General features: G+C 47.3%; 1 protein-coding gene across 2 annotated transcripts in view; it reads left to right on the top strand.

Moving 5' to 3' along the window:
* Window positions 1-25,254, top strand: part of CNTFR (ciliary neurotrophic factor receptor) — an 874,361-nt gene that overhangs the window by 678,939 nt on the left and 170,168 nt on the right. For both annotated transcript variants that reach the window (XM_085628365.1, XM_085628374.1), the window contains exons 6-7: window positions 7,644-7,761; window positions 11,330-11,496. In XM_085628365.1, coding sequence (XP_085484491.1) covers window positions 7,644-7,761; window positions 11,330-11,496 — 285 coding nt within the window. The remainder of the gene's footprint in view (window positions 1-7,643; window positions 7,762-11,329; window positions 11,497-25,254) is intronic.

The following is a 25,254-nucleotide window of genomic DNA, read 5'->3' as shown; positions in this document are numbered from 1 at the left end:
CAAGATGGACGCGTAGGCACAGGGCTCCCCGGACCCTTGCCGCTCCTCGCAACTTATCCTGACATTATCCTGGATTTGTGAACGGATTCTGGAAGATGAACCTTGGCTGAATCCATAACTCTTTTCACAACGTAAATCGGACCTGGGAGACCTGAAATATAGTGTCTTGCATTTTGGAGGCCCACCTGGAAGCTGTGCCCGGTGCTTTGGTGAACTGTGGGGCCGGGGAGTAGTTGAACAACAACGGCATCGGAGCCTTGCCAATGACCGCGCCCCCACTTTCAGTTTCGCTTTTGCACTTCTGCATGGCCTGATTGAGGAGCTACTTCGCGCGGCTGGGGCGTCCTCCGGCCTTTGTACTGGACTGATTTGTGCCTTTTTCTCCACTCTTCCGAGCGGGCTCTTGGACAGTCTGTGTCTGATCTGCTGGCACCCCTTTGCTATCGGTCCTGGCGGACCCCTCCGGTGAGCATCGCTTAACATGGCGGGCAAGGGGGATCCCGAGAAACGGAGGACCAAGACATCCCACCATGGGGGACCAGTCCAGAGTAACATCATGGATCGTTATACCCAGGGCAAAGGATCCCCCGGGCCAGCAAGTGCCGCCGTGGAGGACTCTGGTGGTGGCCCGTCCGTGCCCACGGAATTGTCGCTGCAAGACGTTATGGGCGCCATCAACGGCATAAGGGAGACCATCGCCCGGCAGTACGAGGCACGGGCCCGTAAAATTGACACGGTTGCCATTGATGTTACGTTGATTCGGGCGGATCTCTCTAAGACTAACGAGAGGGTTCAATCGCTGGACTTGAGGACATCCACTCTTGTTACGGATGTATCAGACTTCCAGGCAACTCTTGGCGATCTAAAGTCGGCAAACGACACGATGTCCCGCCGGCTGGAGGATTTCGAAGGTCGGGCACGACGCAATAATATCCGCGTCATAGGTGTGCCGGAGACTCTCGACAATCGTCCGGTGGACCTCATGGTCGAAGATCTCGTCCTCAATCATCTTGCTCCTTCAGGCCTGAGCAAGTTCTTCGCCGTGGAGCGTGCCCATCGTGTCCCGGGCGGTAGGCCTCGACCAGGAGCTCCCCCGAGGCCTATTATTGCAAAACTTTTTCATTACAGAGACCGGGATGCGATCCTGCAGGCCTCGAGGGTGCACGGCCCAGTTAACTATGAGAATGCCTCCGTTAACTTCTTTCCGGACTTCACCCAACTCGTTCAGAAACAGAGAATGGGCTTTCAGGGGGTGAAGCGCCGTCTTCGAGATTTGGAACTTAAATACTCTATGCTTTTCCCTGCCAGGCTTCGTGTGGAATATGAAGATCGGACTATCTTTTTTGAACGCCCTGATATTGTGAGTGACTGGTTAGACTCCCTGCCGGACCGGGGCGAACGATCTGGGCGTACTGGCGGTGCTGAGGGTGGAGGGCCTCCGCAGGAATGATTCTTGGTCCCCTACTTTGACATTTCCTTCTGCGCCCAGCCAGGTTCTACTTCAATTGTATATTTTGTCTATTAATGTGCTGTTTGGATGCGGGCGGGGACGGGTCCCTTCCCTCCTCTAGGGTCTTTTTGTAGCATGGGATTGTTAGAGCGAGAGGCACACTGCAAGTTGGGGGGGCTGTATAGTCCGCAGGGGTGCAGGGTGGGGGGAGTTGTAATGGCGTGGGGGTGGGAGGGGGACAGGGGTTGTTGGGTTGTGTGTTTTTTCTTTTCAAGGCGGTGTGTTTGTTTCCTTTCAGATTTAGGTGTCTGGCTGCGTGCCCGGGGACTCCAGCTTCTTGTGTTGGGATGGGGGGGGACGGGTTGAAACTTATGTCTTGGAACGTCAATGGATTGGGGGACCGTATCAAACGTGGGGTTGTGTTGCAATATTTGCGCCGATTGGCCCCTGATGTGGTATTTCTTCAAGAGACGCACTTGGTGGGCAATGTATGTCATGCCATGAACAGGGGGGGCTACCGACTGGTTGCACATTCTGGCTTCACCACTGGATCCAGAGGGGTGGGCATCTTGCTGCGATCTTCCCTCCCGCTTGAGATTGACAAAGTTACTCTTGATGATAGAGGGCGCTATGCGTCCTTGACTGGACGGTGGGAGGGTCAGACTCTTTCATTGGTCTCGGTCTATGTTCCCCCGGGCCTCCAGACCTCCACTTTCTCTGATGTGGGTCGTATGTTACTTGAACTTCCTGATAGTCTCTTGCTTGTGGGTGGGGATTTTAATTCCGTGATTTCTGGCGAGTTGGATCGTTACCCTCCCAGAGCCCTCTCTGCCGCCCAGGCGTGGCTCGGCGGGTTCTTGGACACTTTTGGCCTAGTGGACTGCTGGAGGTTGATACATCCGACACAGAGTCAGTACACATTCCACTCCGGGGCTCACGGGAGTCTCTCCAGACTAGATTGTTTTCTTATGCCAGCGGCCCAGACCACCCAGATCCGGGAGGTTAAGCACCTGGCCCGGGGCATTTCCGATCATTCCCCATTGTGGCTCCTCTTCGATACCGGGATGCGATCCGCCGGGCGGGTCGCCCCCATTAACCCCTGGTACCTGCGTGACCCCAAGATCCGCAAGGGTCTCATTAAGTCGCTTGACCAGTATTTTCTTGAGAATGAGGGGTCCGTCTTGTCCTCAGTGTCCTTGTGGGAGGCTTTCAAAACGGTTCTCCGAGGACACGCCCTCTCCCTGATCGTAGAGGCCAAGAAAGCTAAGAACGGGGAGGTGGTTGCGTTGGAGGCTGAGATATCGGGGTTGGGGGCTGCCTTGGAGATGGCTGTCACTCAGGACGGGCTCCACGCTCTCAGCCTGAAGCAATTCGAATATAAGTCCCTTGTTACGGAGGCTGCTCGGACAATGTATAGGGAACAGCAGGGTAGGCTGTATGATGCTGGGGATAAGGCGGGTAAATTGATTGCTTGGCTTGATAAGAAGGAGAGAGTGAATCGAGTGGTCCCCGTGCTTCAGACGTCGGAGGGAGTGAGTGTGACTGACCCTGGTGAGATTGTGGAGTGTTTCGCTGATTACTTCCGTGCTGTGTACTCCCCGGTGTCTGATAGGGATGAGGCTGACTCCCGTCACTTGTTGAAGGATATTGCTTTGCCCTGCCTGTCGGTGGATGAGCGTGAGCAGTTAGATGCCCCGTTGTCGGTCGACGAGATTGCTACCGCGATTCGTTCCCTTCGCTCAGGCAAGGCTATGGGCCCACAACGGACTCCCTATTGAACTTTACAAACTGCAACCGGATAAAATTGCGCCATTTCTCCGTCATATGTTTTCGGAGTCACTTGAACTTGGTTCTCTCCCTGCTGACCAACGTTTGGCCACTATAGTCGTGATTCCCAAGGACGGTAAGCCTCGGGACCGTTGCACCTCGTACAGGCCTATTTCTCTGTTGAACGCCGAGCCGAAAATCCTTGCCAAGGTTCTTGCTAATCGCCTGCTTACTGTTATCTGTGACCTGGTGCATCCGGACCAATCCGGTTTTATCCCGCACCGGAATACGGCCCTTAACTTGCGGCGCCTACATGGCGTACTTGCAAGGGTGGAATATCTCTCAGAGCCGGCCATCTTGGTTTCCTTGGACGCCACGATGGCCTTTGATACGATAGAATGGCCGTATCTTTGGGCCGCCCTGGCAAAGTTTGGATTCGGGGCGGGATTTATTAGTTGGGTTAAACTCTTATACGCTGCTCCGTTGACTCAGGTTGTCGTTAATGGGAGGGTTTCCCGGCCCTTCGTTCTTGGGAGGGGCACTAGGCAGGGGTGTCCATTGTCTCCCCTGCTCTTCGCTATGGCTTTGGAACCGCTCGCTGCTTGGCTTCGTTGGGAACCGTCGATAAGAGGGATCCAGTGGGCCCCTGGCTTCGAGGATCGAGTTTCGTTGTACGTGGATGACATTCTTTTGTACCTCACCTCACCACGTCAGTCACTCAATGTGCTCTTTGACATCCTTACTTCCTTCGGCAAGAACTCTGGTTTGATTATTAACTGGTCCAAATCTTGTGTCTATGCTATATCCGGTGGCTTTCCTCTCTTGCCTTCTCGTTTTCCTATTAAGGCGTCCCACTCCGGCTTTACGTACCTGGGGGTGTACGTCTCATTGGACCCGGCGGTCCGCTACGAGCATAATCTCCTCTCTCCACTTCAGAGATTGAGGTTAGACGTGGCCCGTTGGCGTAAGCTTCCCTTGTCTCCCCTCGGTCGTGCGGCGCTTTTTAAAATGATGTCTCTTCCCCGATTCCTTTACGCACTTCAGAACTCCTTTGATATTATTCCGGCGGCCTACTTCCGGGAAGTGGAGAGCTTACAGAGGAGGCTTGTTTGGGATGGTCGTGCACGTATTGCTCTTGCAAAACTGACTCTCCCCTGGTATGACGGGGGCATTGCGCTCCCGGACATCAGGAGGTACTATTGGGCCTCCCAGCTATCTGCTATTAACCATGCAACGTACGCACCTGGTCCGAATCCGGCTTTCGAAATGGATAGATTTTTGTTGCCTGGCGGCAACTTTAACAGAGTGCTTTACTCTCGATCGGCTGGGAGGAACTTAACCGGTCCCACTAAGATTGCTGTGCGCGTGTGGAGGGCTGCGAATGTGGCCATGGGCTGGAATGAGCGTTTGACGGGTGCGACCCCTTTGTTTGCGTCTGAAAGATTGGGAAGCCTCTGGACGACGAAGGGCTTTGAGCGTTGGGACACGATTGGCATCAGTAGAGTAGGTGACCTCTGGGTGAAGGGTGCGGTTAAATCCTTTGCTGCGCTGCAGAGTGAGTACGAATTGAGTGAGCGGGAGTTCTTTCGGTACGTCCAGGTTCGGCACGCCTTGCTCTCGGCCTTCGGGGCTGGGACTGCAGTCCCTGTGTCTTCGCCACTCGAGGACCGCATACTCGACGGTCACTTGCCCGACAGTACTATTTCCCTTATCTATAAAAAACTAATAAACGTTCGGGCGGATCTCCTCGTGCGCCTTTGGGAGGCGTGGACCGGGGATGGTGTGGAACTGGACGATGAGGATTGGCAGTCTGCGCTGTCCTCCCCTAAGGAAGTGGCCATACCCGCGCGTCTCCGTCTTGTCCAGCTTAAAATTCTCCACCGTGTCTACGTGACGGGCCCTCGTTTAGTTTTGATGGGTTTTTCTGAAGACGGGCTCTGTAGGCGCGGCTGTGGGCTCAGCGCCACTTTTCTCCATGTTCTCTGGGAGTGCTGTGAGGTGGTGGAGTATTGGCGCCGGGTGCATGCTGTCTTGGAATGCGTCACTGGGGTCGCTTTGTTGCCCGAGGCTCGCCGATGTTTGTTGAACGTGTGGGAGCCTAATGACTATAATGAGGCTCAGACTCGGTGGGCGGCCCTTGGGAACATGATTGCTAAGAGGGACATCGCACAGCGTTGGGGTTCCCGACGGCCTCCCACCGTGTCAGTATGGAAGGAGAACATGGATTGGTGCATGTGCAGAGAGAAGACTGTGTATGTGTCTCGGGGTAAGCCGGGGGCGTGGGGTAGAATCTGGGGTCAGTGGAACGCATACCGAGGGAACATCTGCACGCCCCCCCTCGTGGACACATCTGATGCTGCCTTGTCCCCCTGATCCTGAGGTTCCCGGACTATTACATTTTACCTGTAGACGGTTGTGGCTCTCCCGTCGCCCCCACCTCCCTCTTGCTCATCCTCATTGTCCACCTGAGGGTGGAGTATGTATTGTGTAGTTCCCCGGATGTGGTTAGACGCCCCTTTTTTGATGGTTTCCGCCTTGCTTTTTGGTGTTATTTTATTTTTTCTTTGTTTGTATTTCTAAAATCTATGTATCCTGATAACCTCTGAGGTGCACTCAGTAATTTGTTAATTCGGCTGGGCCCCAGGGGGCCTGTTGCTGCCTTGATGTTGTTGACCATGTATATATTAGCGGCCGGCCCTGGTGGTTGTAGGCCCATGTTTGTATTGATTTTTATGTACAATAAAGGTTTTCGCAAAAAAAAAAAAAGATTTCAGGGTGTATTATTGTTGCTTTTGAAGCAGATGTTTAGATTTTATGAGAAAGATATTTTGTTGATTGACGTAGTTTTTCATCAGGTGCATCGTAGTGATGTTGCCAAGAGTTTGTTTTTGACTATGTCACGTGATGCTGTTGGATTACGGTCCGCCCCAGATCCCATACAAACCTACTCTAAAAACTAAATCCATTATAGAATGGGGCCCTGATGCTACCTGGGCACACCACCAGATTCTGCCCCTTTGTCCCCTTGAAAACATGATGGGCCCTCGGGTAGAAGTTCTTGACGCTGCAGATGTATAGACACAATATGGAATGCCTACTCTGTAAATAAACCCTGTGCCATCCGCATGTCACTTGTTACTAACGTGGTCTCTTTAGAAGCCGCCTTTGAGCTGTAAGTGTGTGATGACAGGCAGGGAGATGGCAGCCCTGCTGGACTGAACTCCAGCAGTGAACTATAATCACATTAGATTAAATATTTGCTCAGCAGTTAATGACCCTCAAGCTATTTTAGGAGACAGAGATCTGGAGAGCTTGTCATGGGTTTAATTTTCTGCTCAATTTCCTGCATGTTACAGTTTCTGCTGACTCTTCCAGCAGGCATTCTGATGTCACAACTCAACAGCAGTCAATGTTTACAATGGAGCAGTGATGACATTTACTGCCCAATGACCCCCTTGTCTCAGTGCCTGCTAGTTCTCCTAGCAGGCATTCTGATGTCACAACTCAACAGCAGTCAATGTTTACAATGGAGCAGTGATGACATTTACTGCCCAATGACCCCCTTGTCTCAGTGCCTGCTAGTTCTCCTAGCAGGCATTCTGATGTCACAACTCAACAGCAGTCAACGGTTACAATGGAGCAGTGATGACATGTTCTGCCCAATGACCCCCTTGTCTCAGTGTCTGCTAGTTCTCCTAGCAGGCATTCTGATGTCACTACTCAACAGCAGTCAACGGTTACAATGGAGCAGTGATGACATTTTCTGCCCAATGACCCCCTTGTCTCAGTGCCTGCTAGTTCTCCTAGCAGGTATTCTGATGTCACAACTCAACAGCAGTCAACGGTTACAATGGAGCAGTGATGACGATTTCTGCTCTATGACCCCCTTGTCTCAGTGTCTGCTAGTTCTCCTAGCAGGCATTCTGATGTCACAACTCAACAGCAGTCAATGGTTACAATGGAGCAGTGATGACATTTTCTGCCCAATGACCCCCTTGTCTCAGTGTCTGCTAGTTCTTCCAGCAGGCATTCTGATGTCACAACTCAACCGCAGTCAATGGTTACAATCGAGCAGTGATGACGTTTTCTGCTCTATGACCTGGTTGTCGCTTTCTCTCCTCATTCACCTTGTCGCAGTGTTGATTGGTTCTAGTAGAGGGCATTCTGATGTCACAATTAAACAGTAGTGAATGGTTACAGGTGAGTAGTGCTGTCATTTTCTGCACAATGACCCCCTTGTCTCAGTGCCGGCTAGTTCTTCTAGCAGACATTCTGATGTCAGAACTAGACTGTAGTAAATGGTTACAGTAGAGTAGTGGTGTTATTTCCTGCTCACTGACCTGCTTCTTGCAGTGCCTACGGGCTCTAGTAGTACGCATGCTGATGTCATAACCCATTAAAGTTATTCTTCTGTTTCTCGTTTCAGATCCCCCCAAGGAGCCGGTGTTGATGTGTCGATCCAATAACTACCCCAAGTCCTTCTACTGCAGTTGGCACATGCCGTACCCAACCTACATTCCCAACAGCTTCAACATCAGTGTCTCGTAAGTGCCGCGCTTTGCGTCCAGTGTGGCATCATCTTAACTTCTGTGAGTCTGGCTGAAAGAAATACCACTGCATTGTTAGTATTCATCCAGCCCAGGCAGGTGACGACAAGTCACAAACATACAAACATTGTACCTGCCTGTTACCCCTGGTGTTCCCCAAACAAACAGAGAAACTCCTTTCTCGTTACTAGACTCACACCATTGGTGAAACAGCTCAACACACTTCTTACATTTTTGTCAAGCTAGGATTCATGTGTACGGCATGTGAGGGTCCTTATAGGAAAGTGGTATCAGTGGCAAGGAGCGTAGAAAGTCATGGCCGCCACCAGGAAATCCCTACATACCTTGTGATCCATAGTAGCCTCTGAGGGAATTAGAATGGGAATACAGTATTCTCTGCATTCCTTATGAGACGTTTGCATGTCTATAGGCCCCGGGAAGAGAGGGGAGGGTACGTTTACTTTGCTCTGTCCATATTCCCTTGGCTCTTGCGGTGTCGGTGAGTAACCTAACCAGCCAAGGCTCTCCTGCATAAACACCTCCCACTATCTCATCCCCATCATTTGTTATTACCCAGATTTGCCCAGGTGGAAAGTGCATTAACACTTAACATGGCACTCTTCAGTGATTTGAAGGTTGTGTGTTCCTGTTCCTGTCCTAGCAAGGCAGACTCAGCCTCCCAGCCTTCTGTGGTTAGTAAGGAGAGGGTCATCAATTGGGTACTAGTGAAGTTTGCGGTGCTTATAAATGGCAGAAGTGTGGTATGAAGTGGTTTATTGTGGTTCACAAAGGAAACCACTGTATTACAACTTAACAGCTGAAAGATAGCCCTTGTTCCTCCCTCCTTGCTAATCACTGACACATTTTTGGGGGAAGTAGCGCACGTTACTTGGTTATTTTATGCAAAATCTTTGAGATTAGTTTTTCTCTTGAAGTTCCATCCTCAAAAACATGCTGAGTCGAGCTTTACCTTAAGTATATGGTTAGAGACAAACCCACAGGTGCATAATATACCTTCAAGGAGGCTTCACTCTTCTAGAAAGTCTTTCTTGATGGTGGAAGAAAGTCAAAATGTGCCCTGGAGACTTCCCCTCCATTTCATAACCTTCGCTCACTCATTTTCTGATGGACATGAGAAGCCTCTTCTGAGAAGCCTTCCGCTTACAAAAGCCGCAATAGCTTTCTGCATTGTACCAGCATCAAAGGGGTTGAAAGCGATGGGGAATAAGCAGATGTAATGCACAGGATGTGCAAAGTATCAATACAAGAGCCCGAGGAAGGAAAATATCAAGAAAAGAAAAGCAGCATCTGGTCCAGAGCAGCTGCTAGGGTAGCATGAAACATGTGACGGGGTGATGAGTACTGAAGGGTGGACACAACGGATAATGGATTGACGATGGAGTTGGCTTAAGGGTTTCCTTGCACAGTGAATTGTAACAAGCGGAGTCTCCACAGACACGGAAATAGAGCCAGGTTCACAATGATTCCACCAGGAGCCAATTGGGGAATGTCTGGTGTATCTCAGAGTTACACCAGAAATCCTTTAAGATTTGCACAGACATGCCTTGAACATACATGAAGTGCTTTCTTACTCACCAAATTCCTGCTGAACAAGTTTTGTAAATGTTATTTCAACATGAATATGTTTAGGTCTGCTTTCTTCATCTTGAGATTGCGTCAAGAGAAAACCTTTGTGAACATGTAAATTTGAGATGCACGTGACATATCCCACTTTGATCTCCAGCAAAACATTTTCTGAGAGGCAAACACATGTTCGTGTTTGCATTGTGGTAGCATGGAATAGTTTCAGTCTAGTTGTAAAGTGGAATAAAAAATGACACAAAAGCAAACATACCTGGCCAACCTGTGGGGACCGAAGATGTGACAATGGCATCTGAGCCGGGAATGCTGTAGTGTCTGAGAAGAGAATAGACACTGCAGTAAAGTGCTAAGAAGCTACATAGATGGAATTATGCTGTTCTTAAGGCTCAACGAGTGATCAAATTAATATGACTCCTACCCACAATTGTGGCTCGTCAATGATTGGTTAAGAGTCATGGCTGAATCAGTAATGAAGGATGAACCAAGCAGGTGATGCAGGTAGAGCTGGGGAAGATGGACCATTGTGCAGAAAGCAATGGGAAGGGCTATGACATGGTAACTCTACCTGACAGCTGAATGAATGAATGAATAATGGTGATTGCACACTGGTCCAAGAGGAGGTGGAGGGAAGAGTCCTTGACCCTTGTTGTTCAATGCCAGGGGTATGACACAAGGCAAACCATGACTACACTGTCACTGGGGTGGGAATCAAGCGCTGGGGGCAACACCATGTCCAATCTGCGAGCAAACGGATCATCTTTGTAATGACATGAAAAACAACATGGCTGAAAGTTTTTCCTTAAAGAGCAGGCTTTTACACAATAAGGGGTGGGTTGACAATTTTAAAGACTTATCTCTTTCAACTTGATCTCATAACTCCTAGCTGTGATCTGAGAAATATACACGTATGGAGGCAGGACACAATTTACAAAATCACGGATGTGAATTTGGCCCATAATGGGTAGGAGAAACATATACCTTTGTGAATCAATCCATCAATTCACACAAAGAGAACGGTGTTCAGGGCTCTGGGTGGATGAACACACACTCCTTCTCACTCCCAGATCTAAACCCAACAATGGGACGGTATAAATACACAAAAAAATCCATGTTCCATATTTAAAAGATGTATTCTCCAAAAATACTCCGTTTGGGACTAAGGAATTTTGCTTCAGCGAGTCAACACTCATTTCACCCTCCACTGAACATCTGGTAGTAGGGTATTCCAAATTAATTCATATCTGCAGTCGCATGGTGTCTCGTGTTGATTAAACCTGGAATATGAGAATGAAACAACGAACCCCTAAGTATTCCTGTAAGCATTTACACTGAGGAGTACACTGTATGAAATTCAGTGTGAATTTCACACCAATCCCCTCCATTTCTTAGGGTACTTTCAGCTAATGTGACCATCCTGAAATGAAGTTGTTCAAGAACCCTAAAAGACAAAAACGGTGTTAAAAACAATGGGTCTGTTTCGCGAAAGTATTTTTGAGTCTGGGAAGCCGTACTAACGGGGCACTGTTTTCATACTATTACATGTCTTTGTGATCCAGCCCTGAAGCGTCCAGCTGCCTATTAGTAAAATGCAAAGAAGGGGCCATCATTACCACTTGTACTAAATGTATAGGAATATTCCCTGGATATTTCAGTTTTATTCCCATTTTACATGTTTTGGGGCCAATTCACAAACACGTGTCAGAGTACACAAAAGAGTTCTACATGAGAAAAACTTTCTGTGCTCCAAAATGCCTTTGTGAATCAATTCAATTGTTAGCTTGTTAATGCTTATGCATCTACATTTTAGCATTTTATCAGTTCAAACAGTTTTAAATGTACGTCCCTAACCTTGGAAATGCACAACTCCTCTTGTATTCTCAAAATTCCAGGGGTTGTTTGTGAAATAGTTTCAAACTCCCGCTCCGCGTTTCACAACAGCCTCCATCTCTTCTTGCCTCCACAGGCATGGCTCCAAGCTTCTGCCCTGCGAGAGGGACAGCTTCCCAAAGAACCGGTGCCACATCAAGTACAGCCACCTTTTCTCCACGCTGAAGTACCGGGTGACCGTGGTGGTCACAAACGCTCTCGGGAGGAACTCGGCCTCCACCAGCTTTGAGGAGTTCTCCATTGGTAAGAAACTTTCCTCTTCATTTTCTGAGTTGGAAAGTGCATGGCATGGACTGGGATAGGCAATCTAGCAGGAAGCTATGTGACTGGTTACAAATACATGTAGACTTGGGTTCCAAACCTGACACTTGTTGAGGTTGTATGATGTCAGTAGCCTCGGTTAGTTATTTGTGGGGCCTCTGGCTTCTGCAGATCTTGAGGTCCTATAAGCCACCCCCTACTTCTGTGCTTACTTAGTCTCAAGTCCAAGCCCAGCTTTGGGAAGTTAAGGTGACTCCTTTTAAGCCAGCATCTTATCTTGTATCCTGTGGTATTGTGGGGTGGTGGTTCAAAAGGTAGCAAAGGTGCATAAAGGCTGTGGTGTTGTGTGATGGTTTTAGTTTTAGTTACACTTGGCTCAGAGGAGGTCTGTCTGCATAGGACTGGTATTGTTTAGCTATGTTTTATTTGGCTTCAGGGGTATAACCAGATGATAAACTGTATCAGACAACACGTGCTTGGTCCTACCACTGCTCCATGCCCAACTAACCGTGCAATACAAAAGGTTGTTCCCCACTGCACGCTGCACACAGCTGCTTGAACGCTCATGTTTCCCTAAACCTATAACTTATATGTAACCTTTCTGTTCACTGGTCGGTCAGTTGCATTTTCTAACTGACTCTGGGATAGATCAACGCGAGTGACTATAGCCGGCAAAGACTGATCTTCAAGCTGATCCTCAAGGCCATACTCAGTGTCTGAAGATCTCTGGTGACGCTAGTACGCTTCGGAAGTGCTCCTCCGCCAGTGACTTCTTTTTGCTGATGGGAAGGTGGCAATGAGTTGCCTAGACTGGTGAAAAGCATGTTTTCAACTATTTTAGAAAGATCATGTATTTGTCTGTGATGATTGTAAAGTGGTGAGGATCATTCCACAAACGGGCTGAGAGAGCGGGAGCAGCATGGCCACTTCAGTAAATTCTCCAGGAACAAGGAATCACGCGTAGGTTTCTGTCACTGAAGGCAGCACTCGGGCTCAAATCTGCCACTCGGAGCGATGGGCGTAGGGTTCCAGGAAGAAGGATGCTGTCCTACCAGGGGCCTTCCTGCACATACCATCAGCTAAGGGGTGTGGTACACCATGGCTTTCCACTGGATCCTAAAGTTGCACGGTTGGGGTCAATGGAAGAGTGGGATGATGAAGATGATGATGCAAGCTCCCAGACCCTCGCGGGTTTGGTCTGCTGCTCACCTAGTGGGATATTGTGACAACATGGATGAGTGCAGACCCCCCCCCCCCCCCCACCACACACACACAGTTCAGGCGTGGTGCAGAGGTGTGGACCGCTGCTGGCTGAGGAGAATGGTTTATGGATTGCAGCTGTCCCAAGAAATATGCAAAAATATGGTCAAAATGGAAGGAGTCTAAAGGAAGAGAGCCCTCCATGATTCTCAGATCCATGATGGGGCCATGTGCAGTTTATAATATATAGGCAAAGTTGAATTTTGAGCACTTAAATTGTATACATTAATGTATATCTGCTTCTAAACAAGAGCCCCTGATGTTGGTTGTCTCTTGTCCCAAAAGTTTTTTTTAATGCATATAAACATCTTTATCAAAAAACACAACTAAAAATGGTTTATATACCTGGCCTTATCTAATAGGAAGCATCAATACCTATCTGTTTAAATTAAATGATATTGTTATTATTTTTTTTTATTGCAGGTGAACGTGTTCCACGTTTAGGCAGCGTTGTTTTGCTATTCTTCCTATTTTATTATTATATGTTTGCAATAAACAATTAAAAATAATCATCCCTCAGAACTATAAGCATTTCCAATGCATAGTCTAGATTATGGAAACATTGTGCACCAGCTGGTAGGTGAAGATCCTAGGAGATCCGGCTGGGATAAGGATTGTGATGCCAGGAGCCTTGGCAGTCTTTGAGCCTGAAGAGGTCCAAGGGAGCCATGCCACCACCCTGGCAAAGGGGGGACGAATGGACCAACTGATGGGAGAGAAGCAGAAAAACAAGCATTGCCAAAGCCAGTATGCCTCGCCTTTGGGACTTATTGGTTGTGTTAGTGGTTTTTAGTGATACCGTGCATCCCCGATGCTATGCAGCATTTCTAAAGAAGAACACATTAAGGCTATGGTGCAGCTTCCTGCATCACATTGTAGGTGCGTGTATCATGCATGTGCGCAGATACAAAATAACATTGGCTTTTTTGTTTTATTTACTAATCAGAATTGGATTAGTAAAGAAAAAGAAGAAAACATGCTAATATTTTTTTTTTTTAAGCTGGCGGTGGGAACAAGCAACATGGTAGAAGGGGGCAGAAGATACACGGGGGAGTGGGTGCAGGAAGCAGAATGGCATGGGTGGTGAGAAAGCTACATTGGGTTGAGGGTGGCGGGAAAGCAATTCGGAGGGTGCCAGTGGGAGGAGCAGAAAAGCAAACGGAGGAGAGAGAGATATATGGAGCCCAGGGACGATAAAAAGAAATAGGTGAAAGTGAGAAAGCTCTGTTTTGTATTGTAATCGCATGTATATAGCGCTTACTACTCCTGACGAGGCGCTGATGTGCTTCTATCTGCAAGGCGCACGCTATGTGGAGCTGGGGGGAGAAGAAGAACATGGGTGAGAAAGCAATGCAGAGGGTAGAAGCACACAGGCAAAAGTCAGTAAGATGGAGCACAGAGGGGAGAAAAGAAGCATATCAGAGAGACAGCTGAAAAACACATGCACTCATAGAGTGCTTACAACAAAAGAAAAAGATAGTTCCGTAAAAGTGAGCAATGGAAGGGCACAAGTAAATTGGAAATGTTCCAGGGGAGGGACAGACAGAGGCAAGCCATTGTATGAGAGCAAGTGCTATGCAAAGCTAGACAGGAAACTAGGGATATAAGGTGCCAACATTACAAGACCCCTGACGAGCAGGGTCTGATGTGCCGTTTGTACTCAGCAAAAGCCAGGTGGGTCCGACTGAGAAAATAGTGATCTTGGGAGCCAGTGATGCAAGGATCCAACACTCTGGAGGAGCCAAGCGGTAGGACTGGAAGACCAGCACTGCGGGGTTCCGATGACGCAAGACACCATGCCTGCAGGGTCCGAAGTTCTGTTTGTCCTCAATAGTAGCTAGGTACGTTAGACTAGAAAAATAGAAATACTAGAAGCCAGTAGTTTATTCCACTGTGCTAGCAAGGTCCAACATGCCGAGTGTAGTCACTATAAGTCCAAGTGGGTTAGACGACAAGATTAGCAATAATGAATGAATGATTTAATTTGATAACGCGCATGAATCATCCCAACCTGGGTAAGTCGGCGGCACAGCAGTCAATACAAGAGGCTTAGAGACAGCATCTGAATTTTAAAACAGCGCCGTTTTTAATGCTTTCCTAAATTCGCAGTAGTACGGGCAGGTAAGAAACTGAGAAAGGTAGATTGTTCCAGAAGGTGGGGACCAAGTAAGAAAAGGATCTGCCACCACACCTGGAACGTCGAATACGGGGGACAACTAAGAACTTCTTCTCACTGGATTACAAATTCCTAGTGGGGTGATATCGTTTCAGTCTCTGGCAGAGGTCCGTAGGACCTTTACCCTGCAGAGCTTTATATGTTAGACAGTACAGTTTGAACACTACTTTTTTTTTAGCAGGAGCCGGGGTAAAGAGAGGAGCGGAGGTTGTTCCAGGCGGTCATATGCAAGTCAACCGTGCTGCAGTGTTTTGTACGACCTGCAATTTTGCCACTAGTGACTCATTGGCACTGACCAGGAGAGCATTGCCGTAATCCAGCCGACTCACAACAAGAGCAACAAGAGCCTGTACCAGGGGGGGACAGACAGAGGGAGGAAAGGCAAAGCCTTCTGCACCAATCGTAGCATCTGGAAGCAAGTGCTACACGTAGATAGAACTCGGGCTTTCATGTTCAATTCCGAATCTACCTTGAATCCAAGGTTTTTCACCATTTTGCTAAGAGACAGGGCCTTGCCCAACTCTGATGGTCGCCAATCCGGGGACCACAGGACTTGGGCTTTCCCAAATAGAATGATCTCTGTTTTCTCAGGATTCAGCTGGAAAATGTTATTCAGTGATAGCCTTCGTTGCAGCCGAGAAGCGATCCTGCACTTTGTTGAGATCCTCATCCAAGGAAATGACCAGCTGGGTGTCATCAGCATATGATAGGATGTCAAAACCAATCATGGAAGCCAGTGCTTCCAGGCGCCTGAGCAGTGTGGGCCAACATAGCAGCTGGACTTTGTAGGAGCCAGATGGATTAGCGGATCCAGTGCTTCAAGGCACCTTGCCAGCAGGGTCCAACATGTCGGCTGCAGTCAGTACGAGCCAGGTGGGTGAGACAGAAGATTACCAATGATGGAAGCCCGTGCTTCAAGGCGCCGGACCAGTACGGCTTGACATGCCGGCTGCAGTCAGTAAGAGCCAGGTGGGTTTGACTGGGAGCCTGGCTTCAGTAAACAAGAGAGTCCTAATGGGCTTGGACGACAACAGCGGAGCTCGCAGATTCGTTCATTAAATGTAAATAACAGGCTTAGTCCACATGTCTGTTTATAAATATGTCACTTGCGTTTGTTTGCTTGCCGCTTCTTTCCATTTGAAATGCATCCAAAATGTTGAGTTCACAAGGCGCATATTTGGAAGGATACCATACCGCCCCTTGAGTGTCTGTGCACAGCTTACAAGCCTTGTGTGACCAAAGGAGGGTGTAGACGTGTGTATGTGTGTGTGTATGTGCATGCGTGTGTGTGTGTGTGTGTTTGGAGTGTGCGCGCGCCTGCGCTGGCCTGCATGTGGATTGGCAGGCAGGAATGTACATGGACGGGTGTGTGTGTGTGTGTTGTGCTGGCCTGTATGTATATATGTGGATGGGCACTCATGCATGTGCATGGATAGGTTTGTGTGTTTGTAAACGTGTGCATTGTATCGTGTTGTAGCACTCGATTCCTCTGAATGCATGTGTGTGTGTGGTGAGAGTGTGTGTGTGGTGAAAGTGTGCCCATGTGTTTGTGATGGTTTGTGTGTGATTGTGAATAGGCATATACATATGTGTATGTGTGCAGTCACCTGTATATAAATGTAATTGCATGCATGTATGTGGGTGCTTGTATTTATACATGTGTGCGCATGCATGTGTTTGTTTTTGATATGTCAAAGGTTGATGAAAGCCAGAGATTTCCACCTTTGACAAATCATTTGAAATTAACTGGATAGTTTTCCTGATATGCTATTTGACTCCCTGCAGTGGACCGGTGTCTGCAGGTGAGACGCAGCGGGGAGACGCTGTCCCAAGGACGGGGTGCAGCCCCCCCCAAAGCCCTGTTCTGGATGAATCCGCTGGCCGTGTCCCCTCTGAAGCGGGCCGATAGGAGGCGCTGTGCCCCTTTAAACAAATCGCCAGATGGGGTTTGAATTCCTCCTGCAGGGCGGAACGTGATCATTATTTTTGCGCGCATCTCTCTCTGTGTGTTTGAAAAAACAACACATCCTTTTCTCATTCTGCTCGCGGGCGAATTATGAAAAGAATAGTTCGCATTAAATATGCAGCATCCTGCTCGTGTTTCATTTGTGCTAATTATGCTCTGTGTACTGTAATAGGTCTTACGAGCAGGGCTCAGCAGTGTAGTACAACGCAAGGGCGCCATGGCACCGCGTGCACGAGTCACCAGCGGGGCGCACGGGGGCCCCCAGGCCCCCAGGGACCGTCCTGAAGGTCTGGCCTGGGTGGTGGCGGGTAATTCATTTCTGTGCTCCAAGCTGAACTAGGACCTGGTCGTAAAATCTGTGCAGATGCGCGTGGCGTTTCTGTCACCGGCCTTGAATGGAAGGGAAGGGAAGGCCAGGCGACGCCATCTTGGAATCTATTAGCGCAGTCGATGTTTTGTTGACACGCAGGGGATTGTTCAAGTTCGTCTTCTGAACAAAACTAAAGCTTTGGTGACAATAATGCCTAGAAGCCATGTTTGCCATGAAATTCAGCTGTTTACACATATATATCCTTAAACCACGTAGCACTAGGCTACATCTCACACAAAGTTAATTTTATTTTTCATTTTGTGTAACATGAAAAAATCCCTCTGACGGTGTCCAATTTAGAACTCACCACAATAGGTGGTCGATGTGTTTCCATGCAGGTTCCAGCGTTCTGGAACACGCCTCACCTGGATATTAGACTAGCACCATCACTGCCTTTATGAAAAATGTAACAATTGTTATTGCGCATGAGAGGCCCGGCATGGTTTTGAACGCTATATTAGTCATACTATTTCCGCCAGTGGTTGACGCCCAAAGTAAAACTTGATTTTTTCCCAATAATATTTCTAGACCCATTCCTGAGATGGCAAAATATTGCTGGCTTGTCCATCTAGAGCAGAATCGAGGCACAAACCTGTTGCTACCAGTAAGTAACTAGTTTCTTAACAGACTGAACTCAAAGCTCATCTGCGTTCCTTCTGGTGCAGCAAGAACAGCCTTACTGTGTGCCTTCCCTGCCCTGCAGCCTTTGACAGAACCTAACAATGTGTTCTCACAGTAGACTGCCAAAGTGGCCAATAAGCAATAGTCTGCAAGTAGTCTAAAACTCCTTCGCTATCCCGGGTGCAGTCATTCGAGCAAGAGTTTGTGGCTCCCAAAAGGTGAAGCATCACCATTTGTATGTGATCCCTTCTGAGCCCGCCTGACCTCGCACTGGAGATGGTGGGATCTCAAGGAACCATGTCAACGTATTGAAGCTCTGCGTGGATACCTATACTTTAACAGCAGAGGAGGAAAGACACACCCTTCAGGAATAGCGTGAACATTTTCAGCTCTCTGGGCAATACAAAAATGGTCTCTCTTGAGCACTCCCCATACCTTTTAAAGTAAGCATTGGCAAAGCAAATAGGTCTCGCCTTTGCAGCCTATTTGTTGAGCCAATTGCCTTTAGCCATGCTGTAGAGCATCGGTAAAATGCTGAGCAGCATGGTGAAAATTTTAAACAAGCGTTTGCAATGCAATAGGTCTTGTATTACTGATAGTTTGAGGTATTGGCGTTGCAAATAATAAGGCAACGCCAATAGCGCATACTTTCAGTAATGCAAGACCTAGTGCATTGCAAATGCTTGCGTAGTGAGTCAGGAACCAGCATTGTATGTCTCAGTGCAGTACCGCAAGCTGTTTCTAGAGGTCCCTAGTGAGTGAGACACCAGCACTGCATGTCTAGGTGCAGTACCGCAAACTGCTCCTAGAGGTCCCTAGTGAGCAAGGCACCAGCACTGCATGTCTACAAAGTTGGAGTAATTGGCATTATAAATGGCAATGTTTTTTTACCTAGCCATGTTGCAGGGTTCAGTACCATATGAGGCCAAAAGGGGACCTCTTTTGATCACATACAGTACTGCACCCGTCAGAAGATATGGTAAATCCACCCTACCCATAATGCATTGCATGCAAGACAGTACTCTAGTACGTTCAAATAGCTATGCCATATATAAATGTAACAGGGGGTGTCCTCCTGGGAGGTTACAAGAGACAAGGCGGTACTAAGGAGGAACTACTAAGCCTATTGATGAATGAAAAGACACCATTTACAAAGGACAGGAGGCAATTAAAAAGATGGGCGGAAAGTGGGCGGAGCTTTACCTAAGCCTTTTGCAGCCAGACAGCTTGCACTGTCTGATAGGCATGATATAAGAAGGATTTGCATTGGTGAACCCCAATCTATACCTAATATCGGGGATATTAACCTGGTTGCAGCACTGCTGTCACATCCTGTAATTTTTGCCAGAGTGAAAGCACTTGTACAAAACAAAACATTTAGCACAACCAGGAGAGAGGGCAGGGTACTTTAAACTTGAAAGAAATGCGAACATATTCAAGATGTTCAGCAAGGCAGTGAAATGAAAAACAGAGAACTACAGCAGCAGAAACAAACTATTTTGAAAAAGGATAGACCTTACAGCATGCAGACATTTATCTATCATCAAGTTAAATAAATTGTAGCAAAATTGCCAGATGCTGAACAAAATAGACGCAGTGGACCCCTTTCATTTGCATAGTAGTAATTAGTTTTATTGATATAGTAAACTTGAGCAGGTTCTATGCGAGCTCCGTCATTATTACCCACTTATCGAAGACTCACTTTATACCAATCAGAGGTCTGAAGAGGTCTTTCTGGGATGGGAACTTGTGCCAGGCCTGTTGCAATGTTTTCAGGGGTGAGCTGTTATCCCACTGAGCTATCCCACCAGCTATTCATAGATGCTAGTAGTTTTCAAGTAGACAAACATGCTTCAGTGAGCTCCAAAAACCTTTTGCATGTGGGCTCTTCGTGGCCAGAAGGCACATGTTCTTCCTGGTTGCTTCTAAAGCTTTCTTTCAGGCGGTGTGATGCTCGACTTGCAACCAGCTCAGTTTCTCATTTGTATGATGACTGTAGGAAATAACAGTAATGTTGACAGCGGAAGCAAAGCTCCATTTACAGTTTTTGCTTTTATTCTATTTTAGATGAAAGATTTATTGCACTTCTCCCCCTGGGGAGGTCTTGTGAGAATGATTTAAAATGGCAGCGTGGTCTGACATATTGTGCTCCTTCGTGGCTAATGGAGATTTCCTTGCTCCTCACTTGTTATTTTATTTCCACTTAGCCAAAACCTTTGAAATAAATGTTAGCATCCTTGTGGTCCAGAACCCTGCTTAACAAGCCCCCCTTATGCAGCTGATTTAGAAAGGAGGTCTCAAGTACACAACAGATACCCGAGAAGTGACTGCAATGTGAGATGGTTGCTGCCCTTTCGAAGGCTCGGCTCCCCTTTTATACTTTATTGCTAATTTTAGATCTCTTGGCCAGCAAGTTGCAGCTCCTGGGCCTGATGGAAATCGAGAAGGGAAGGCTTGTTGGCAGAGGATGGTGGAGTGGTGGTTGGGAGGGTGCAGCGGGGGGTGTAGAGAAGCACCCAAGGGAGATATCCGGAAGCACATACATTTTCATGGAGTAGTTATACAAAAAGGAAAAGAAGTTCCATAAAAACTAGCAGAGGGCGCAGAGAAGCCAGCCAATCAAAGAGATGATAAAGAGACTATGTGCCGGGCAGAGACAAACACTGGATGGACAGGCTGAAACAAGGAAAGCTATCAAATACAAAGCAAGCAAACAAGAGTGACAGTAAAATCAACCAATTGTGAGCAATGGGCGAGCTGCAAGCCCCGGTGTTCTTGGGAAGCCCACAATATGTCTTTCACACCAGGCCAGCTTGACTAAAAAATCAGACTTTTTGCAGGAATTTGGCTCTGCCATTAGGAGGCGCCCTAAGCCTGCTTGTGCCTTACAGAGGCTACAGCCCTGTGTACACAGCTGATGAATTCCTCTTTCTACTGCTAGCTACAGCTCTCCCTGTGCACCCCAGGCCTGATCTCCACCTTGCTTTGCCACATGGTTTCCACTACTCTGCCATCAGATACTATACCCTATACCCCGTCTCCTGTTTGAGGACCTCAAATACGCCTTCTCCCATCCTGATCTGGCCCACAGGATTTTTCTGCCCTACCTCTTTTAACTTTCAATTGGCTGCATCATCCTTAACCTGTTGCCTCCTAACCAGGCTTGCGTCACTTCTAAATTCTACTTCATTTCTCCATCTCCTCCATCAACCATGTGACAGGTATTGGTATCATCATAAATTAGCAAAGTGTATCCTTGCAAATGTTGACCAATTTTGCTAACAGATACACTGGAGAACACTGTCAGTGAAGCCCTCCAATAGACATCTCAAAATAGACCTCCTTTTCCAGAATTGTCTTTCAGAATCATTTACCAACCTCTTCATAACAGGATCAGATATTTTACTAAAGTCTGGATTGATCACTTCCACCGCTCTGTCCAGAACTAATAACCTGTTTCACATGATTACTAATTTTAAAAAACAACTTCATCAGATTTGTCGCCCTTAACATTCCTGTTGGGAATCCATGTTGAAATTGGACTTTAAAACCATTATCTTCAAATTATTAGACTGTTAATCACCTTAAAAGTGAGCCCATTATGTTCTCCCGGCAGTAGAGTCCAGCTAAATGACTCCGAGCTACCAGTTGTCTCTCTGCCTCTACCTTTGTGAATGGTCACAACAGCGATCAATATTCAGTGCTCCAGCTCATATATTAAGCAGGAGACAGCCTATAAGGTTATGCTCCAGTGGTATTGCACTCCAGCTCGCCTGCGCTCTATCTATCCCAAGGCTGCAGCCTCGTGCTGGATCTGCGGAGCTCTGGTGGGTGACGTCCATCGCATATGGTGGGCATGACCCTCCCTTGCCAACTTCTGAAAGGAGATTTTAAGCCATATCAGGGACACTGGCCTAGCCCAACCCGGCAGACTATCACACAATCATCCTGGGAATACGCCCTACTTCGCTAGAAGCGATGACCCACGGGGACTGGTACCTCGTACGCCATATGACTGGCACTGCCAAACAGCTCATTGCCCGAGCCTGGAAGTCCCCTTCCAGTCCCCAGGCAGTGTCCTGGTTTACACAGCTATGGCATACTAACGCAATGGAGCAGATGACATACAAATTGTCTTTCACAGATAAAAAGTTATTGCGCTTATGTTCGCCTCTTATCGACTACATGTCCCATTTGGAATGCACATGCTTCCAACCCCCCCCCCCCCACCCCGGCTTCGCACCCTTCACCTGTTTGACTCACTGGGGTAGAGGAGGTCCTTCTCCTCCCCTACCTCCCGGGGGGCCTGCAGCGACAGGATCATATCGCACTTAGAGTCCCCCTTTCCTCCCACAACAACTACTAAGGGTACCCAGTTAAGGACCCCCGACCCTCATTGGTCCTCCCCACCTTCCTCTCTCCCTCCACCCTCATTTGTTATGTTGTTGCACTCCGCGTTGGCGCACGCCGGCACCGGAGCGGCGCACCATGTCCTCTCGCCAGGACCTCATGGCGCAGAGACAATATGGAGGCGGGCATACTCTCCACCCTGCGGCTCGGGGCGGCTTTAATGTACTCAATGCATAATTCTCTCTATGCCTTGCCGATGTTATGCGAATGCTTACTGGTGCGCCGGTTCTTTATACTGCATATGTGATGCAACACTCTTAAAACAGATTCTGACTAGCATTCAGTGCTACCTCTTCTACTGAGTGGTGGAACTCAGTGCTAGCGGTACTGCTGCTGCCCCCTTGGTATAGGGCTCTTTTATGGCTATTTATTTTGCCATTTATACCCTTTCGATCTTTTGCAGCTCGCATTGTAAGTGTTGTAAATAACAGGTGTTAATGTTACCCAGTATATTGTTAGTCAGTTTATCTACCTCATGAGGATGAAATTCTCAGTTGCTCCTGCTTGTGTTTCATCTCGACCTGCTGGTTGCCAAGTGGTGGCAGTGAGCGTGCCCAACTCACTGAGCAACATAGCCGACCGGTTGGTAAACAACAAAATATCGACCAGTACATTCTACCTTTTCCAGATCATTTCCCACATATTGCACTCCTGTTTTAGCCATATCATCCTTATCTCTCATTTTTTCTTTCATATCTCAGACATATTGTGTGTCCTCGCTTCATTGATTTAGCAATTTTCTCCTCAGTGTGTGTCTCGCCGCTATCCTGTCTTTACAGGTAGGTTTCTTTGCACAGTTTTGTTACGATTGATTAAAGCTCTGAAAGGCTGTTTGCCCCTTTCATTTCTACCGCCTCTATCAAGTACCTTCGATGGTCCCATAATGGCTTCCTTTCATTTTCATCTAAAGTTGTTCCACTACCTTCATAAAATTGACTTTGGCGGCTTGGAGACACTCCATCTAAGTATCACCCTCAGAGAATGTCACTGTTTCCTTCTCCATTTTGGTGCAGTCAGCTAGAACTTGCTTTGTGAGTCTCCTAGATTGTTTTTTTTATTTAAAAAAAACTTGTAAGCATCATTTGAGTCTTGAACCCTGGCTTTGCTCTAAATGATTGGACTTTGAGTCAGCAGAGTCCGGTGAAGATGGCGCTATAGAAGACCTGTCGTATCGCTGGCGGGTGGTTCTGGGGCAGTCTACAGGTTGTAATACCCCGAATCTCCACCCAGCAATGGCACCCCTTCGAGAAACATCTCTCTTCTCTTATTAATTCTTTTCTTTGATTGACATCTAATTTTCTGATCTTCCCCTGGGATCTGGATTTGGAGCAGCCGAGAGCTAGTTGTTGGGTAGTGTTGACTACATTACAATTTTGCCCACTTCCAGTTAAGGGTATGGGGTAGTGTTGAGGTGTGCTTAAATACATAGGAGACTTAACTGATAAACCTACAGTCATTACACAAGTACTTCACTACATTGCAATTTAAAAACATCAAAGACCAGGTGCAAATAAAAGTGTATCTTATCAAAATAGTGTATACTGTACTTGTAAATTTGTTAGAAAATATACTACAATTGACAAACGTGAAATTACAAAAGTAATTCCACCCAGCAGTGCGCCAGAGTGGTGACGGTACATTTTAATCAATGAATGATAGGTTGTGTAAAGCACACAGTTGCGCCTAGGTGTACGGCCGCTTAATGACTATAGGTAGACACACACGTGTGAATCACTTTGAAATAAATATGTACAAAGAGGTTCTGCTGTACCCAGAACATGTTCAAACATAAGTGTGAGAAATTCACTTGAATGTCCTTTACTGGATTATTGAAGATGTCTCCACTGGGACACATCCATGAAAGTGCGTTACACCCAAACTGGCGATTGTGCCCACCCTGTAAAGGTCACACGAGGGGTAACACAGGGTTGTATATTAGCCTCCTTCTTATTTTGATTCTATATTAATGCTTCAGATTCAGTTTTAACCTCCTGTGCCATAGATTGTTCAAAAATAGGTTCCTGTTTTGTCCCTGTACTTTTGTGTGCGGATGACACGGCGCTTATTGCACCCACAGCTAACGGGTTACAGGCCCTTCTAGATGGTTTTAATGATTTCAGGAGCGTTCTAAATCTGCAGATTAAACCAAATAATAATTTATTTTGACTTGTGGACCAGAAAATACTCGCTCTAAGAGTTCTTTTATTGAGGGGATCCCTATCACCAAGATTTCTAATTACTTGGAAATTTTGTGTGACGCCAGCTTGACTTGGGATCAGTTAGTTACCCTAAGATCAGAAAAGATGGTGGCTTCTTGCAAAGCAATTTTCAGCTTTGCAAAAAAGCTAGGCCATAAACCACTGAAAGAGATGTCCATGCTATATTAGAGTAAATGCCACTCACCCGGCACACACGCGGCACACGTTTAGAGATATGCAAGTCTGGATTCCATGCGGGCAGCCAAATACAAATTTCTGTGCAGACTTTTGATAATTCGCAAAACAACACCCAGTTTCATCTCATACTATGAATTCGGTGTAGGATACTTAGAGGATAGTGTAAGCCTGGCTCCCTTCAAATTATGGCTAAAAATATGGGCCACTCCTGAGACGAGTTTGTGAAGCAAGGTTGTGGTAATATGTCAGCTATCCCTTGGCTCTCTAAGAACTCCCTCTGCGATTTGGGCATAAGCCAACTCTTTGATGTCCATGTAGTATTGAGGAGTTGGTGAAATACTGGATGTTTGCACAGAGGGAGAAAGAGAACATCACAAAATCCCTTGGTTTGTTCTCCATTCCCCAATATGTGTCTCTCTCAACCATCCCAGGTATTGAACCATACTATTCTCGGATAGAGAAACCTGCATTAAGAATTTACCTCACACGCTTAAGAGTAAGCACGATTCATTATTTAGTGGCCTTCCCCCCGACAGACACT

The sequence above is a fragment of the Triturus cristatus genome, chromosome 2_1 (genome assembly GCF_964204655.1).
Source record: "Triturus cristatus chromosome 2_1, aTriCri1.1, whole genome shotgun sequence".
NCBI lineage: Eukaryota > Metazoa > Chordata > Amphibia > Caudata > Salamandridae > Triturus > Triturus cristatus.
This window is presented reverse-complemented; position numbering and strand designations above follow the sequence as displayed.